Source organism: Oncorhynchus keta, chromosome 4 (genome assembly GCF_023373465.1).
Source record: "Oncorhynchus keta strain PuntledgeMale-10-30-2019 chromosome 4, Oket_V2, whole genome shotgun sequence".
In the NCBI taxonomy this organism is placed as follows: domain Eukaryota; kingdom Metazoa; phylum Chordata; class Actinopteri; order Salmoniformes; family Salmonidae; genus Oncorhynchus; species Oncorhynchus keta.
Window position 1 is genome coordinate 59,025,417 of NC_068424.1, and position 13,985 is coordinate 59,039,401.

Sequence of the window (13,985 nt, forward strand, 5' to 3'; positions counted from 1 at the left end):
ATTTGCTTATATTACCATCTCTGAAAATCGTAAAAACACTGGGGGCCTAAATTGGGGATGGACACTTTGATTGAGTTCAACTCGAAAGATAAATGCCATTTCAACGAGACATCACAATGTCCCAATGTCCCAAATAGGCTGTTGTGTATTTTCTGCATTGTGAAGACTTATGTTTGGTCAATGGCTTCTATGGCACTCTGCCCTAGAAAGTGTGAAGAGTTTGTCTTGGATGCTATCCATCGCAGTGAAGTCAGACGTATCCACCCAGACAATTATTCTCCCTGAGGAAAGTCTCAGAGAAACTCTTGAGCCTCCAATTTCAACCCACCTCTGAGACAAACCCTGCTGACCCCAGCTTTTAAAATAAAAAGAATCTGTTTACTGTCATGATGTTACTGTGTCTTCCAGTTATCGGTGAAAAAGGTTTTGAACTCCACGTGAGCTTGGCTTTGTAGGTCCGATGCAATGTGATGGTTAAGACTCCATCACTGGGAACAGCTCAGTTTCTGTCTGGTTTCTAGCGAGGTATCTTCAACTTAGATTCATGTGTGCATGGGGTTGCCTGCATTGTGCATGAAGTTGCCATGTAAGCACCCTTTTGGTTCATGGTAGAACCCTTTTTGGTTCCATGTCGAACCCTCTGTGGAATGGGTTTTGCATGGAACCCAAGAGTGTTCTACCTGGAACAAAACGGGTTCTACATGGAACCAAAAAGGGTTCTTCAAAGGGTTCTCCTATAGGGACAGCCGATGAACCCTTTTAGGTCCTAGGTAGGGAAAAAAAGGTGCTAAGTGGGCACACACACACATACACACACACAAACACACACTCTTTCCCCACCATGGCTAAACAGTGGGTGCAGCCGAGAAGATGACGGCTGGTGATTTATACACTTCAAAGTAAGAACCCCCCAATGCATTAGAAAGGCCTTTGCATAACATGGGGAATAATAATGCATGAGGAAGGTAACATAATCGGAATGCAAAAAGACATGGTTACATTCTTTATTTACCAAACACTGCTATCACTGGCTTTATTGCAGTATTAAAAAATTAAGCAGGAAAGAGGACTATGCCTTTTTTTTAAAGACTGGCATCGGAAGACAAATGCTTGGCAGTCATTGTTGAACTTTGCTTGTCCTCAAAGTTCTTCATTCCACACCATGATGTTTCTTAAACACTGGTATGCTCAAACAAATATTGTTCTTTCTCAAAAACCATGTCAAACACGTGTTTATCAGGTTAGGACAACAAAGAGTTTATTTTAGGCTCACTTATAGCTGAGTATGAAATACTTGTCTGTGTTAACAGAGACAGGAAGCAGGAGAATGGAATTAAATATTCAGTAGACACTCCTTTGGTGCAAGTCGACTAAGCCTAAAAGGATATTTAAGGGTTGACCTCTAATTCCTAGCTTGTGCAAAGTGCTAGATCGATTTCATGCCAAGATAAATAGACATTTGCTTCAGATTAGCTCCCTGCCGATACTATCGGCGGTGAATATAAGCTGTGTGTTCAGGAGAACCTCACATAATTAAGAGGGACGTTTTGTTGCGATTTTCCAGGAGCTGATTTGGAAATGGCTGGAAACTTTCCCTTCAGAAAAGAAGCCGCCCTATGTCATCAGGCAAGAGTGGTTTCCTAAATGTGTAAACCTTCACTATAAGAGAGTAAACCGACTTCTTTCTGGCCGACCACTTCCAGTTTATCGGACTAGTGCTGTGACATGAATGGCACATTTAGTGGACTGCTGACTACCGCTGTGTGGTGCTTTACATGTGGTCATTGACCCTCCTTTCAAACAGGTCTAAAAGAAAACAGGATTCGTAAATCATTTTAACGGGGAGAGTTTATGACTAACTAGACTGTGGCTATTTGTAATGCTCAAACAGTAGGCAAGCCAAGATGAAGACATGAAAAGAAAGTAACGTACTGTTGGTCTCTGTTGTTCAGTACAAGGTCATTGGCATTATTCTCTTTGTAGAGTAGCAAGGTTTAGGAATGCATAAGACTGGTCATGGATTATGACTCCATGATTTTAGTGGAACTTCTTGTTTTTCGTGTGTTTTCTCAAAATTGATTTCAAGACCGTTGCACTAGCCTGAAAAGTTGAAATGTTGAATGAACTTTCCAAACTTGCTTGAAATCATAATTTAGCAGAGAGAAAAAAACGTTCCTGATTGTACTGTTATTTTTCCACCTGAACTAGCACACACAGTACCGCACACTAAGCCTTGGGGCCTTCACATTGAGTAATGCTACAGGACGCTGAGGGTTCCTTGTCTCATTACTAAATCATGGTCTATAGAAAACATCCTATTGAGTCTCAGTTTAAACAGTAGCGGTTCAGTAGGTTTCCTTTTGGAAAGAATAACAAATGACATTAAGACCCATTAAGTCCTGTCTGGTGTGTCACAGAGAACCCCAGTGTTTTGCTAACATGCGGGTGTAATACTAACACAGAGCGAAGGTAGGCCACCCCCCTCTCAGTTATGCTGTCAGTGGGTGATGAAAATAAGGAAATGGCGCTCGGTATTTTTGGAGGGCTTTGAAGTGGCAGGAAGGACAAATGTGGCCACTCATGAGTGTCAAGGCCAAGCTGGGAACAGCTCATGGAACTGTACAGTAACGTTACACTGAGATCCAGTAACCTCTGTCTATCACAGTTAACCAACTATATGATTCCCCATTCATGTGTGTTTGAATCAACTCTTTCAGGTGGAATGTATGTCTAGTGATGGTCCAATCTATTTGGCCTTTCAGACAACTCCTTTCTGTTAATTCATAGCCAAGCCAAACATACAGTATGTACGGCCTGACAACAATAGAACAGTAGGTTAATCTAAATGCAGTATGTATGGCATGACAACAATAAAACAGTGGGTTACTCTACATGCAGTATGGTGTGCTTATTTATGTCTTATGGGGTATTCACCGTCTTATGGGGTATTCACCGTCTTGTGGAGTATTCACAGTCTTATGGGCTATTCACAGTCTTATGGGGTATTCAGTCTTATGGGGTATTCACAGTCTTATGGGGTATTCAGTCTTATGGGGTATTCACAGTTGGTTGATGCATAAAGGAATTCTTTACAAATACTGCTACCTTCTTGTGAGATGAGAGTCAGAGCAGCCTTGTTCTTCTATCTACAGGAAGGCACAATGGGTCAAGGCTTCCTTTCAAGTTATGCCAGAACTTTATTGTGCTAAGTGCCGTGGAGCATGATGGGTTAGGGAGTTGAATGGACTTGGATTCCTGGAAGTTGGTTTTCACGGTTTGCGGACCACGGAACACTAATTTATCAGAAAGAGGAAGCGAAACTCACTCAACTACCCACTATGAAACTATAAATCCTTGCCACTCCCACAAAACTGCTTCAGACGGACAGAAAATAATAAACTCCCAATACAAATGTTTGCCAGTAACCTACCTCTTTCCGGATGTATAACTTTGAGCTCATGTCCTCCTTGATCATTCTTGATTTGAGATTGATGTGAATTAATCATTATAATTATAAAACAATTAGGATTCTAATAAGTCAACACACGTCTCATCTCATTAACATAATTTCCCTGGGTATCAGCCAAAAGATACTTAATATTTGATAGATCTACACAACAAACTGGAGATGTTCCTCCTCTCAGAGACAAAGAAACATTACATTGAGCCCCATACCTTTCAAAACAACAGAGCGAGTAGCCTATATATATATTTTCCTTCTGAGTGAGTTTTTACAGGAGAAAAACATGGACAGTGTCTGCTGGTATAATTCTTCAAGTGTCATAGGGAGTCTGGCTGTGTTTGGGTGTGTATCTGTCAGTGTCAGTGGGTGTCTTGGGAACTCCATAGGGATTTCCCAGTGAATGATTAGTGCCAATCCTCCTGGAGCCCTTGGGAACTCATCTGACCTCCATGGCTCAGCGCCATATGGAGCAGGAGTCTGTGACCTGTCAGCCGCTCGTCTCTCTGTCCCACACACAGACTGACGTGCTCCACCGATGAGTGGTGACAAGCACCTGCATGGAGCCTCCCTGAAGTACAGCAAGATACCATAGTGATAACATCCATCATACTGCTCACATGTGCATCTTTTCTTTTCAATCAGTAGAAATAATAACGAAGCGTACTCCCAGTTCCCGCCCTTGTTTTGGTAAAAAGTTGAAGGGGTGGCTGGAGAAATTGAACCACTCTCAAATTCATAGACAGAGTTATGGGTGCAAGGATGCATATAATTCTAACTATGTTTTAAGGCTATATAGTGTTCTTCTTTTTGATGGTGTACAATAGTTAAATTAATCTCATGAGGCATTTATAAGTTATATTCTTCAAGAATCATGGGTATCATTAATTTATAAGTACAAAGATGCATGTAGCAACTGCTGATTGCCCCTTTAAAGTCTTTGTTATTTCTCTGTGCATGTTTGGACATGCCAAACTATCGCCAAACTATTTGCCATAGAATGCCTAAAAAACATTTTTAAAAACACTTCCATGACATAATAAGTATTATCCTCTTTGACTGTGCATTTTCCGCAGTTTTCTAGGGATCTGTACTCCCGAAGTTGTTCTCAGCTGTTAGCAGCCAATGGCTAGCAGTTTCTTACTGCCGATAAAAATGGATGATTGCCATAATTTTTTCAAGTCATTACCAAACTTTTTAATGTAAAATTCAAACATTAAACCTGGTAAACAATTCATGGTAATTCATGGTAACCTCTTAAGCAATTAATTTAGATAATCGTAGGATTTGCTGTGATTAATCGTGATTCATAGCAAATTCTGAATTTGCTTAAATTAAACTGCAATTTAAAACAAATCATACAAAAAACATTACGACAATATTAACGTCTTGATCTTGTCTAAAGTAAAGATTACCGATCCCGTAGAGCAGTGGTTCCCAAACTTTTTATAGTCCCGTATCCCTTCAAACGGCAGCAGGAAGAATTAAGTCGTCCACAATAGTATGAGGCTTGCCTGTCCTAGCCACTCGGTAGCTCACCATATAAGACGCTTCTAGCCCCTTATTATTAATGGTATCTGTAACATTTATACATGTCTTACTACTCGAAAGTTGTCTTTATTCTCATTCAAAAAACTCCTGTGGCATATTTTTCAAATTGTTCTGTTTCGTTTCTAAATGTCTGCGCAAGAGTGAAAGTTTCCTGTGAGAGAGTAACGGTTCATGTGATTGGATGTTAATTATTTGACTATGCTACCTATATTTGACATGGTGTTGTTATTTCGCTGAACACTAGATGGTTTGATTTTATTTTTGGCACTGAAAACAAGGCTACTCAGGCGAGAGAAAACCCCTCACATAAATGTATACCCCTGCTGGAAAATAGAAATGTACTGTTTGAAAATGTGAATTAAAAAAAATATATTGTTATATATTTTTTTAAATGTGAATCATAATTTTTTTGGGCGTATATCCCCGACGGCATTGGTACACGTACCCCAGTTTGGGAATACCTGCCGTAGAGGTTAACTGATTAAATCTGACAGCGTTCATTCTCTTTTGTTGTTTTTTCATTCAGTGTTCAATTCATAAATAAAGATGAAGATGTACCACGCTGCACCTTGGTCCTCACCCTCTTCAACCCATGACAGCCGTTATAGTAGTTGTTACTAATAATGCATTTTCCTCATGGCCAGGGGGTTATGGGTTTGTGAGTCACGTCATCAACTGTGAGCCTTGGTAGGATGCATCAGGCTAACGCCTAGGTAGCCATACACAATCAATGTATTGTGTTTGTGTTGTATTATGACAAGTTTACCAGAGTTATTGGACTGTCCAATGTTCTTGGTATCGAATTGGTGTTATTTTTTTACTTTCTTAAGTACAACGTGATTAAAAAAGCACTAGCAATCTAGTGCTCAGGTGATTAAATTGGCAATAAAGCCTGGACAGAGAGATTAAGGAAAAAAAAGAGAAGATCAATAAAGCATTATTGTGTATGGTGATTTGTCTGTTTGATTCTGGACTTGCTCTCGCTAACCTCTGGAGGAGATGCAAAAACCTCTCCTTTCGGTGAGGGCGAAGGGGGAGGCCAGTTGGTTTAACATCTGACATCTGAGGAGATGAGGAGTAAGAGCAATGGCCGCACTAACCAAAAGGGAGACATCTGTCAAACATTTTAACCTATACTTAACATTAGGCTTCACCTCTACGGTGCTGGCACACCGTTTCCTGCTACATGATTAACACTAGTCTTATGTCAGAGGGACATTTGATTTCCCAGTGAGGCAGCTGCTTCCTAGAAACTGCAGCACTAGCCAGGCCTATTATTATCTAAATGTAACGTGCACCTGCCAATACATGGACCCAATTAGACATTGGACATGTCGTCTGGAGATAGATCCTCCCCACAGTATTGCTGCTGGATTCTCCCATCGTTCACCTCCAGCATCAGTTATAAATGACTCTCACATCGTATCATCGTATCACATCGATATTGACCTTCATGTTGAAATAGACACTACTTAGAAAGGATGAAGTAACTGCAGTAGTATAGTACGGTGTGGTGTTGTGAATCAGAGGTGAAGCTACAAATACGAGCTGTATTCATAAAGTGGCTCAGAGGAGTGCTGTTTTAGGACATGTTTGTTAATATGTTTATATAGGGACACACCTGTGTGCACCAACATCCAAACCAAGGACACCTCAGCACTTAAACCTTGAGGGACAACAACCAAGAGAAAAGGTCAAGGAAGCAGGTCTCTCAATTGAAGGTTTTGAAAGAGTCTTTTCATACTGGAATGTATATGCATCAAGGTGGCTTGAACTAAGAACTCTGATGGCAAACGTGAGGATGATCAATGTGCTTAGATAGAGAGGGGAGTCTCAACACATTTGGGTTCGTGCAAGTTTACGATTAATTGAAAGACAGACAGAGATGTTTTAATTGTTGGGACACAATTGCTTGGCTACGTCTGAGGAAAATAGCATTGTTTGGACATGAACACAAAGTGTTGTAAGTACTACAGTAAATGTTCCACAATATTATTAAGTTTAGACATGAATAAAGACACCTTCACGTAAATTGTGTCCTAATATGGACAGTAGGAGTCTGTGAGAAAGGGGGCATTTGGACAATGGCTTAAATGGTAGTGAATACTGGACTACAGTCAAACACACACACACACTTCAACTGTTTCATGTCTTGTGCCAAGCACAGGGTTTTCCTCCTCCTGCAAAAAAGAAAGAAACAGAAAGTCTGTCCGGGGCCGAGGGAGGGTGTCTGTTTTAATATTATAGAAACCACAGTGGGACTTGGCTGGTTCATACAGTAGTATCTGGCATCACGCCGGACGCCTACGAGGCTGTATATTAGATCAGAATAATTGTCTGGGACAGCTATCTGAGATGGACAAATTAGAACCTCCTCCTGATTGACCTCATGCCCCGAAGACTGGATGGAACCATGCTGCACATTATTTTGATATGTGGTGATACAGGTCCTCCAGGGTGTGGTGATACAGACCCTCCAGGGTGTGGTGATACAGACCCTCCAGGGTGTGGTGATACAGACCCTCCAGGGTGTGGTGATACAGGTCCTCCAGGGTGTGGTGATACAGACCCTCCAGGGTGTGGTGATACAGACCCTCCAGGGTGTGGTGATACAGACCCTCCAGGGTGTGGTGATACAGGTCCTCCAGTGTGTGGTGATACAGGTCCTCCAGTGTGTTTTGATACAGGTCCCCCAGGATGTGGGGATACAGGTCCTCCAGGATGTGGTGATAAAGACCTTCCAGGATGTGGTGATACAGGTCCTCCAGTGTGTGGTGATTCAGGTCTTCCAGGGTGTTTTGATACAGGTCCTCCAGTGTGTGGTGATACAGGTCCTCCAGGGTGTGGTGATACAGGTCCTCCAGGGTGTTTTGATACAGGTCCTCCAGGATGTGGTGATACAGGTCCTCCAGGGTGTTTTGATACAGGTCCTCCAGGGTGTGGTGATACAGGTCCTCCAGGGTGTGGTGATACAGGTCCTCCAGGGTGTGGTGATACAGGTCCTCCAGGGTGTGGTGATACAGGTCATCCAGGGTGTGGTGATACAGGTCCTCCAGGGTGTGGTGATACAGACCCTCCAGGATGTGGTGATACAGACCCTCCAGGGTGTGGTGATACAGGTCTTCCAGGGTGTTTTGATACAGGTCCTCCAGGATGTGGTGATACAGGTCCTCCAGGGTGTTTTGATACAGGTCCTCCAGGGTGTGGTGATACAGGTCCTCCAGGGTGTGGTGATACAGGTCCTCCAGGGTGTGGTGATACAGGTCCTCCAGGGTGTTTTGATACAGGTCCTCCAGGATGTGGTGATACAGGTCCTCCAGGGTGTTTTGCTACAGGCCCTCCAGGATGTGGTGATACAGGTCCTCCAGGGTGTTTTGATACAGGTCCTCCAGGGTGTTTTGATACAGGTCCTCCAGGGTGTGGTGATACAGGTCCTCCAGGGTGTTTTGATACAGGTCCTCCAGGGTGTTTTGATACAGGTCCTCCAGGGTGTGGTGATACAGACCCTCCAGTGTGTTTTGATACAGGTCCTCCAGGGTGTTTTGATACAGGTCCTCCAGGGTGTGGTGATACAGGTCCTCCAGGGTGTTTTGATACAGGTCCTCCAGGGTGTTTTGATACAGGTCCTCCAGGATGTGGTGATACAGACCCTCCAGTGTGTTTTGATACAGGTCCTCCAGGGTGTTTTGATACAGGTCCTCCAGGGTGTGGTGATACAGGTCCTCCAGGGTGTTTTGATACAGGTCCTCCAGTGTGTGGTGATACAGGACCTCCAGGGTGTTTTGATACAGGTCCTCCAGGGTGTTTTGATACAGGTCTTTCAGGGTGTGGTGATACAGACCCTCCAGGGTGTGGTGATACAGACCCTCCAGGCTGTGGTGATACAGACCCTCCAGGATGTGGTGATACAGACCCTCCTGGGTGTTTTGATACAGGTCCTCCAGGATGTGGTGATACAGGTCCTCCAGGGTGTGGTGATACAGACCCTCCAGGGTGTGGTGATACAGGTCCTCCAGTGTGTGGTGATACAGGTCCTCAGTGTGTTTTGATACAGGACCTCCAGGATGTGGGGATACATGTCCTCCAGGATGTGGTGATAAAGACCCTCCAGGATGTGGTGATTCAGGTCCTCCGGTGTGTGGTGATTCAGGTCTTCCAGGGTGTTTTGATACAGGTCCTCCAGTGTGTGGTGATACAGGTCCTCCAGGGTGTGGTGATACAGGTCCTCCAGGGTGTTTTGATACAGGTCCTCCAGGATGTGGTGATACAGGTCCTCCAGGGTGTTTTGATACAGGTCCTCCAGGGTGTGGTGATACAGACCCTCCAGGGTGTGGTGATACAGGTCCTCCAGGGTGTGGTGATACAGGTCATCCAGGGTGTGGTGATACAGGTCCTCTAGGGTGTGGTGATACAGACCCTCCAGGATGTGGTGATACAGGTCCTCCAGGGTGTGGTGATACAGGTCCTCCAGGGTGTGGTGATACAGGTCCTCCAGGATGTGTTGATACAGGTCCTCCAGGGTGTTTTGATACAGGTCCTCCAGGATGTGGTGATACAGGTCCTCCAGGGTGTTTTGATACAGGTCCTTCAGGATGTGGTGATAGTCCTCCAGGGTGTTTTGCTACAGGCCCTCCAGGATGTGGTGATACAGGTCCTCCGGGGTGTTTTGATACAGGTCCTCCAGGGTGTTTTGATACAGGTCCTCCAGGGTGTGTTGATACAGACCCTCCAGGGTGTTTTGATACAGGTCCTCCAGGGTGTTTTGATACAGGTCCTCCAGGGTGTGGTGATACAGACCCTCCAGTGTGTTTTGATACAGGTCCTCCAGGGTGTGGTGATACAGACCCTCCAGAGTGTTTTTATACAGGTCCTCCATTGTGTGGTGATACAGGTCCTCCAAGGTGTGGTGATGTAGAGAAACCAGAGACACCGTTCAAAGGTTTTTAGGGTGATGTTCGTGTAATGTTTGATCAGAACGGTTTTGATGATCAATGGATTTGCAGGATGCAGTGACATACAGAGGGAAATATCAATGCCACTTCCTTAGTTGTTTTTGGAAAGACATTAATGCAATATGCCATGCAAGCATCCTGGCCTCCAAGCCTTTGGCACTGTATGATGGGTAAAGCAGGTTGGTTCCTGACGTTGCAGAGATAGCCGATGGTTAGTTATCCCGGACTATATGTTACTGTCTCCAATCTTGACAGATTTGAGTCATGGGTTTATTCAGGCGCGCACACACACACACACACACACACACACACACACACACACACACACACACACACACACACACACACACACACACACACACACACACACACACACACACACACACACACACACACACACACACACACACACTTGTTCTACTATCCTTGTGGGGACCAAACAATTCCCATTAAAATTCATATTTTCCCTAAACATAACCCTTAACCTAACCTTAACCTTAACTCTAACTCCTAACCCCTAATTCTAACCTTAACCCTAAACCTAAGCCCTAAGTCTAAAATAGCCTTTTTCCTTTTGGGGATAGCGTGCAGGCACACAGAACATACTAACACACACAGACACAGTACACACACACACGCTCATGCACGCATTCATAGAGTACATACTTATACAGTATGTGCACACACACACACACACATTTGTTTTACTATCCTGGTGGGATAATTCCCATTCAAAATCCTATTTTCCCTAACCCTAAACCTAACCCTTAATCTAGCGCTAACTCCTAAACCTAACTCCTAACCCTAATTCTAAACCTAACCCCTAAGACTAACATACGTAGTCTTTTTCCTTGTGGGGACTGGTGAAATGTCCCAAGGATATTTAAACCAAAAACAAACTTAACCCACCAGTTTTTGAGTGTAAGGGGGCAATTTCTTTTCCACACAGGGTCATTGGGTGTTGCATAACTTTGTTTATGAAATAAATTAAATAAGTATGTAATTGTAGTGTTATTTGTTCACTCAGGTTCGCTTTATCTAATATTAGGTTTGGGTTGAAGATCTGATCATTTCCAGGGCAAAATTCCAGAAAATTAGAAAGTGGCAAATACTTTTTCACAGCAATGTATTTTGGGGCCAATGGGGTCATGCCTGCTGGGTAGTTATATAGTTCTATTAATTAAGTCTGATTTACATTAAACCATAATGATGGTGTCTGTGTATTGCTTTGCTCAAAGTTATACATTTTTATTTTAAAAATTCACTCATGCATGTGACGTATTCATCGAAATGTCTCTTTGTCAATAAGAAACCAACTGAATGATCTTAGTTCCCGATGCCCCTTGTTCATGTTATTTTTAAAGGGGGGCTGAACTTCCTGATTTGGCTTTTTCTTAGGCTTGACCATTAAGAAATGCAGCGGCCATGACTGAAGCCAAACGAGTGTTGTCTTTTCGGGGGGCAAGTGGCAAGTGTTTGTACATTCACTCTGTCTTAACAGTACACAGTTACAGTCACTCACTCTTCTAGATAACTTGAAACAGTCTTACCAGGTCTTGTGTCTTGAAGTCGCCTAGACTAGCTGATGCGAGGCAACTTCTTTCACCAATTAGCTTTTGCCAGCTGGTGTGCAACTGTCGCAAATTTGGTTTCACATCGGATAGCCTATCGCTGGGGCTAGTCAGGGACAGTCACTAAATTACACAATGTAAATGGGACAATATTTTCATTAAATGTTTTCAATATTTGTATATACATTTCTCCAATATATAGTTGGTTTGAGGTTAAGTCATTGAAATGTGGAGCTATTGACATTGTAAAATATTGTCCCATGTACATTGTTTATTTTACTGATGTTCCCTAACCAGCCCCATAGGGATATCGACTGTCAAACCAAGTTGACCATGGGCATTACGATGGGGTTGCGTACAGGTGCGCTCCAAATGTATGATTCATTGGGCACTGCTAGCTGTTGGCATGTGTGCAGGGTTGAAATATACTCAACCCAAGGAAAACTGTTATGGTACAATTTATTCCTGTCATCTTACAAATCTCAGTTTTGGATGAAACTGACTTTATGACCAACAATATTATTATATTTACACTTTAATCAATTTTGACACTAGAATAAATGTTTCTGAGTGATATCAATGCCACATAGGCCGTTATCAAAACGAGAAGTTGCTTTTTAGGAGCAGTTGCTCTTTAATGGTCATGCCTCTCCCCACATTAATGAATGTGGAGAGAGGTTATCTTAATTGTTTTGTTATAGAGCGACAATAAACTCTACACAATGGATCCAATCATCCATTACCTTAGCCATTCCGTCATTAAACAACAACCATGAATGAAATAGTTTGTTTATTTTCCAACCTCATTAATTGAGGAACATGAGTAGGGTTCCTAGATGACTGGTGCATAAAACAGCTACTTACACTGATATCTGACAGTGGTGGGTTGATACTTTGTCCATGAAGTGTATACGGTGTCACAACAGACCTACTGATCGAGCCATATACAGTACATGCCTATGACAATCATCTTATTCTGTTAGATGACTTTGATGTGGAGCCATCTGCCCCCAAATGTAATTTCCTCTGTCAAAATTCCCTAATGATACCAATCAGACCATTCCAATATCTATGAAAAACAGAAGCTTTATCTTGTGAGACCAAATGAAAGTCCTTATATTGCAGGGGGCTATGTCAAAATACAAGTACCTATCTCCAGTAAAACACTGACTGATTTATTTCTACCGTCAGATACAACAACATACACCCTAAAAGGTCATGTTAAATACTTTGGTAGAGAAGAGAACACACCCATATGACGTGGACAGACATAGAAATGAATAATATTGAAGAACAACACTCAACTACTGTACAAATGAATGAGAAACTACAATTAATTTCAGCTTACAAAAAAGCATATTGGGCATTAAATTCCCTTTCATTGAACAAATAAATATCTAATATCCACGAATCTATTCTTCCACTCACTAATTGGGGTTATATGAAGTTCTAAAGCAAGCAGAATTTTACACTTTTGCAGAGATGCTATGTACGTTGAAATGCATCTTGGTCTAAGTGTGCAACTATCTCCTCACTGAATACAAGTATCTTTGGTAGAAAAATATGACAGGACAGAAGAACCATGAAAATGAAACATTTACACATAACAGTTTGCACCAGTATGACAGTTCAACATTATTACCACTATTTCACTCCAGAGATCTAATCAGTGGGAAAATGGGGAAAAGAAGTGGGGAATCACTGATAAACAGTGATCCTTGATGGGATTATAAAGTAGCAGAGGAATTGGCCTGAAGGCAGCTCACTTATATACAGAAAGGTACTTGAATGAAGAGGAGTCCAATTTCTCAGATACTCCCTGGCCACGTTTCACAAGACACCTTAAAGGTATTTCGCACAAAATAAGCACAAAGAAATCTCAGAAGCAAAGGGAGAGAGAACCTTCAGAGATTAAAGAATGATTAAGATTGGTCCATCATTCCAGTGCAGTCTATCCATCTCCTGTCTCTTCAATGCACTCAAAGTCAACTACAGGTCCTCCACAGCGGCCAGATCCATCCACAAATGAAGTAGTTCCAGTCAGTTTTTAAACTCGTCCAATTAACAAGAGAACGAGGATTGGCTGGGAGACGCTGGAAGACGCGTGCAGTTTCAAGCGTCTCCTGGGATGCCGGTGACTCCAGTACACAGGTCTGAGATCAGTCCCAGTCATCTTTGCACACACAGGCACACTCCTCGTGGTGTTCCATTGGCACATCGGTCATGGACTTCTGCAGGCCTCGGCCCCCGCTTCGGTGCTTCAGCAGGAGAACCTACAGAGGGCGGCGAACCAGAAAGCAGATTGAGAGTTGCCCTCCACCAAAAACAACAGCAAACACATTTACACTTCATATGCTTCAATTAGCTACATGGCAGAAATGTCTCCATGATAGGCTACATTTGTTATACATCAATGACACATTTCAACCACCAAATAACAGGATGTAATTT

At 42.8% G+C, this 13,985-nt stretch overlaps 1 protein-coding gene and 1 long non-coding RNA gene across 2 annotated transcripts in view; one reads left to right on the forward strand and one right to left on the reverse strand.

Moving 5' to 3' along the window:
- The first annotated feature begins 8,139 nt into the window (after positions 1–8,139).
- On the forward strand, positions 8,140–8,674 carry LOC127916244 (uncharacterized). The gene is made up of 3 exons (XR_008094114.1): positions 8,140–8,178; positions 8,275–8,322; positions 8,611–8,674. It is a non-coding gene; the product is annotated as an uncharacterized LOC127916244 (long non-coding RNA).
- A 3,635-nt stretch (positions 8,675–12,309) lies between these two features.
- LOC118379632 (platelet-derived growth factor C-like) overlaps positions 12,310–13,985 on the reverse strand; it is a 72,619-nt gene continuing 70,943 nt past the window's right edge. The window contains exon 6 of the mRNA XM_035766656.2: positions 12,310–13,807. Coding sequence (XP_035622549.1) covers positions 13,694–13,807 — 114 coding nt within the window. The 3' untranslated portion in view covers positions 12,310–13,693. The remainder of the gene's footprint in view (positions 13,808–13,985) is intronic.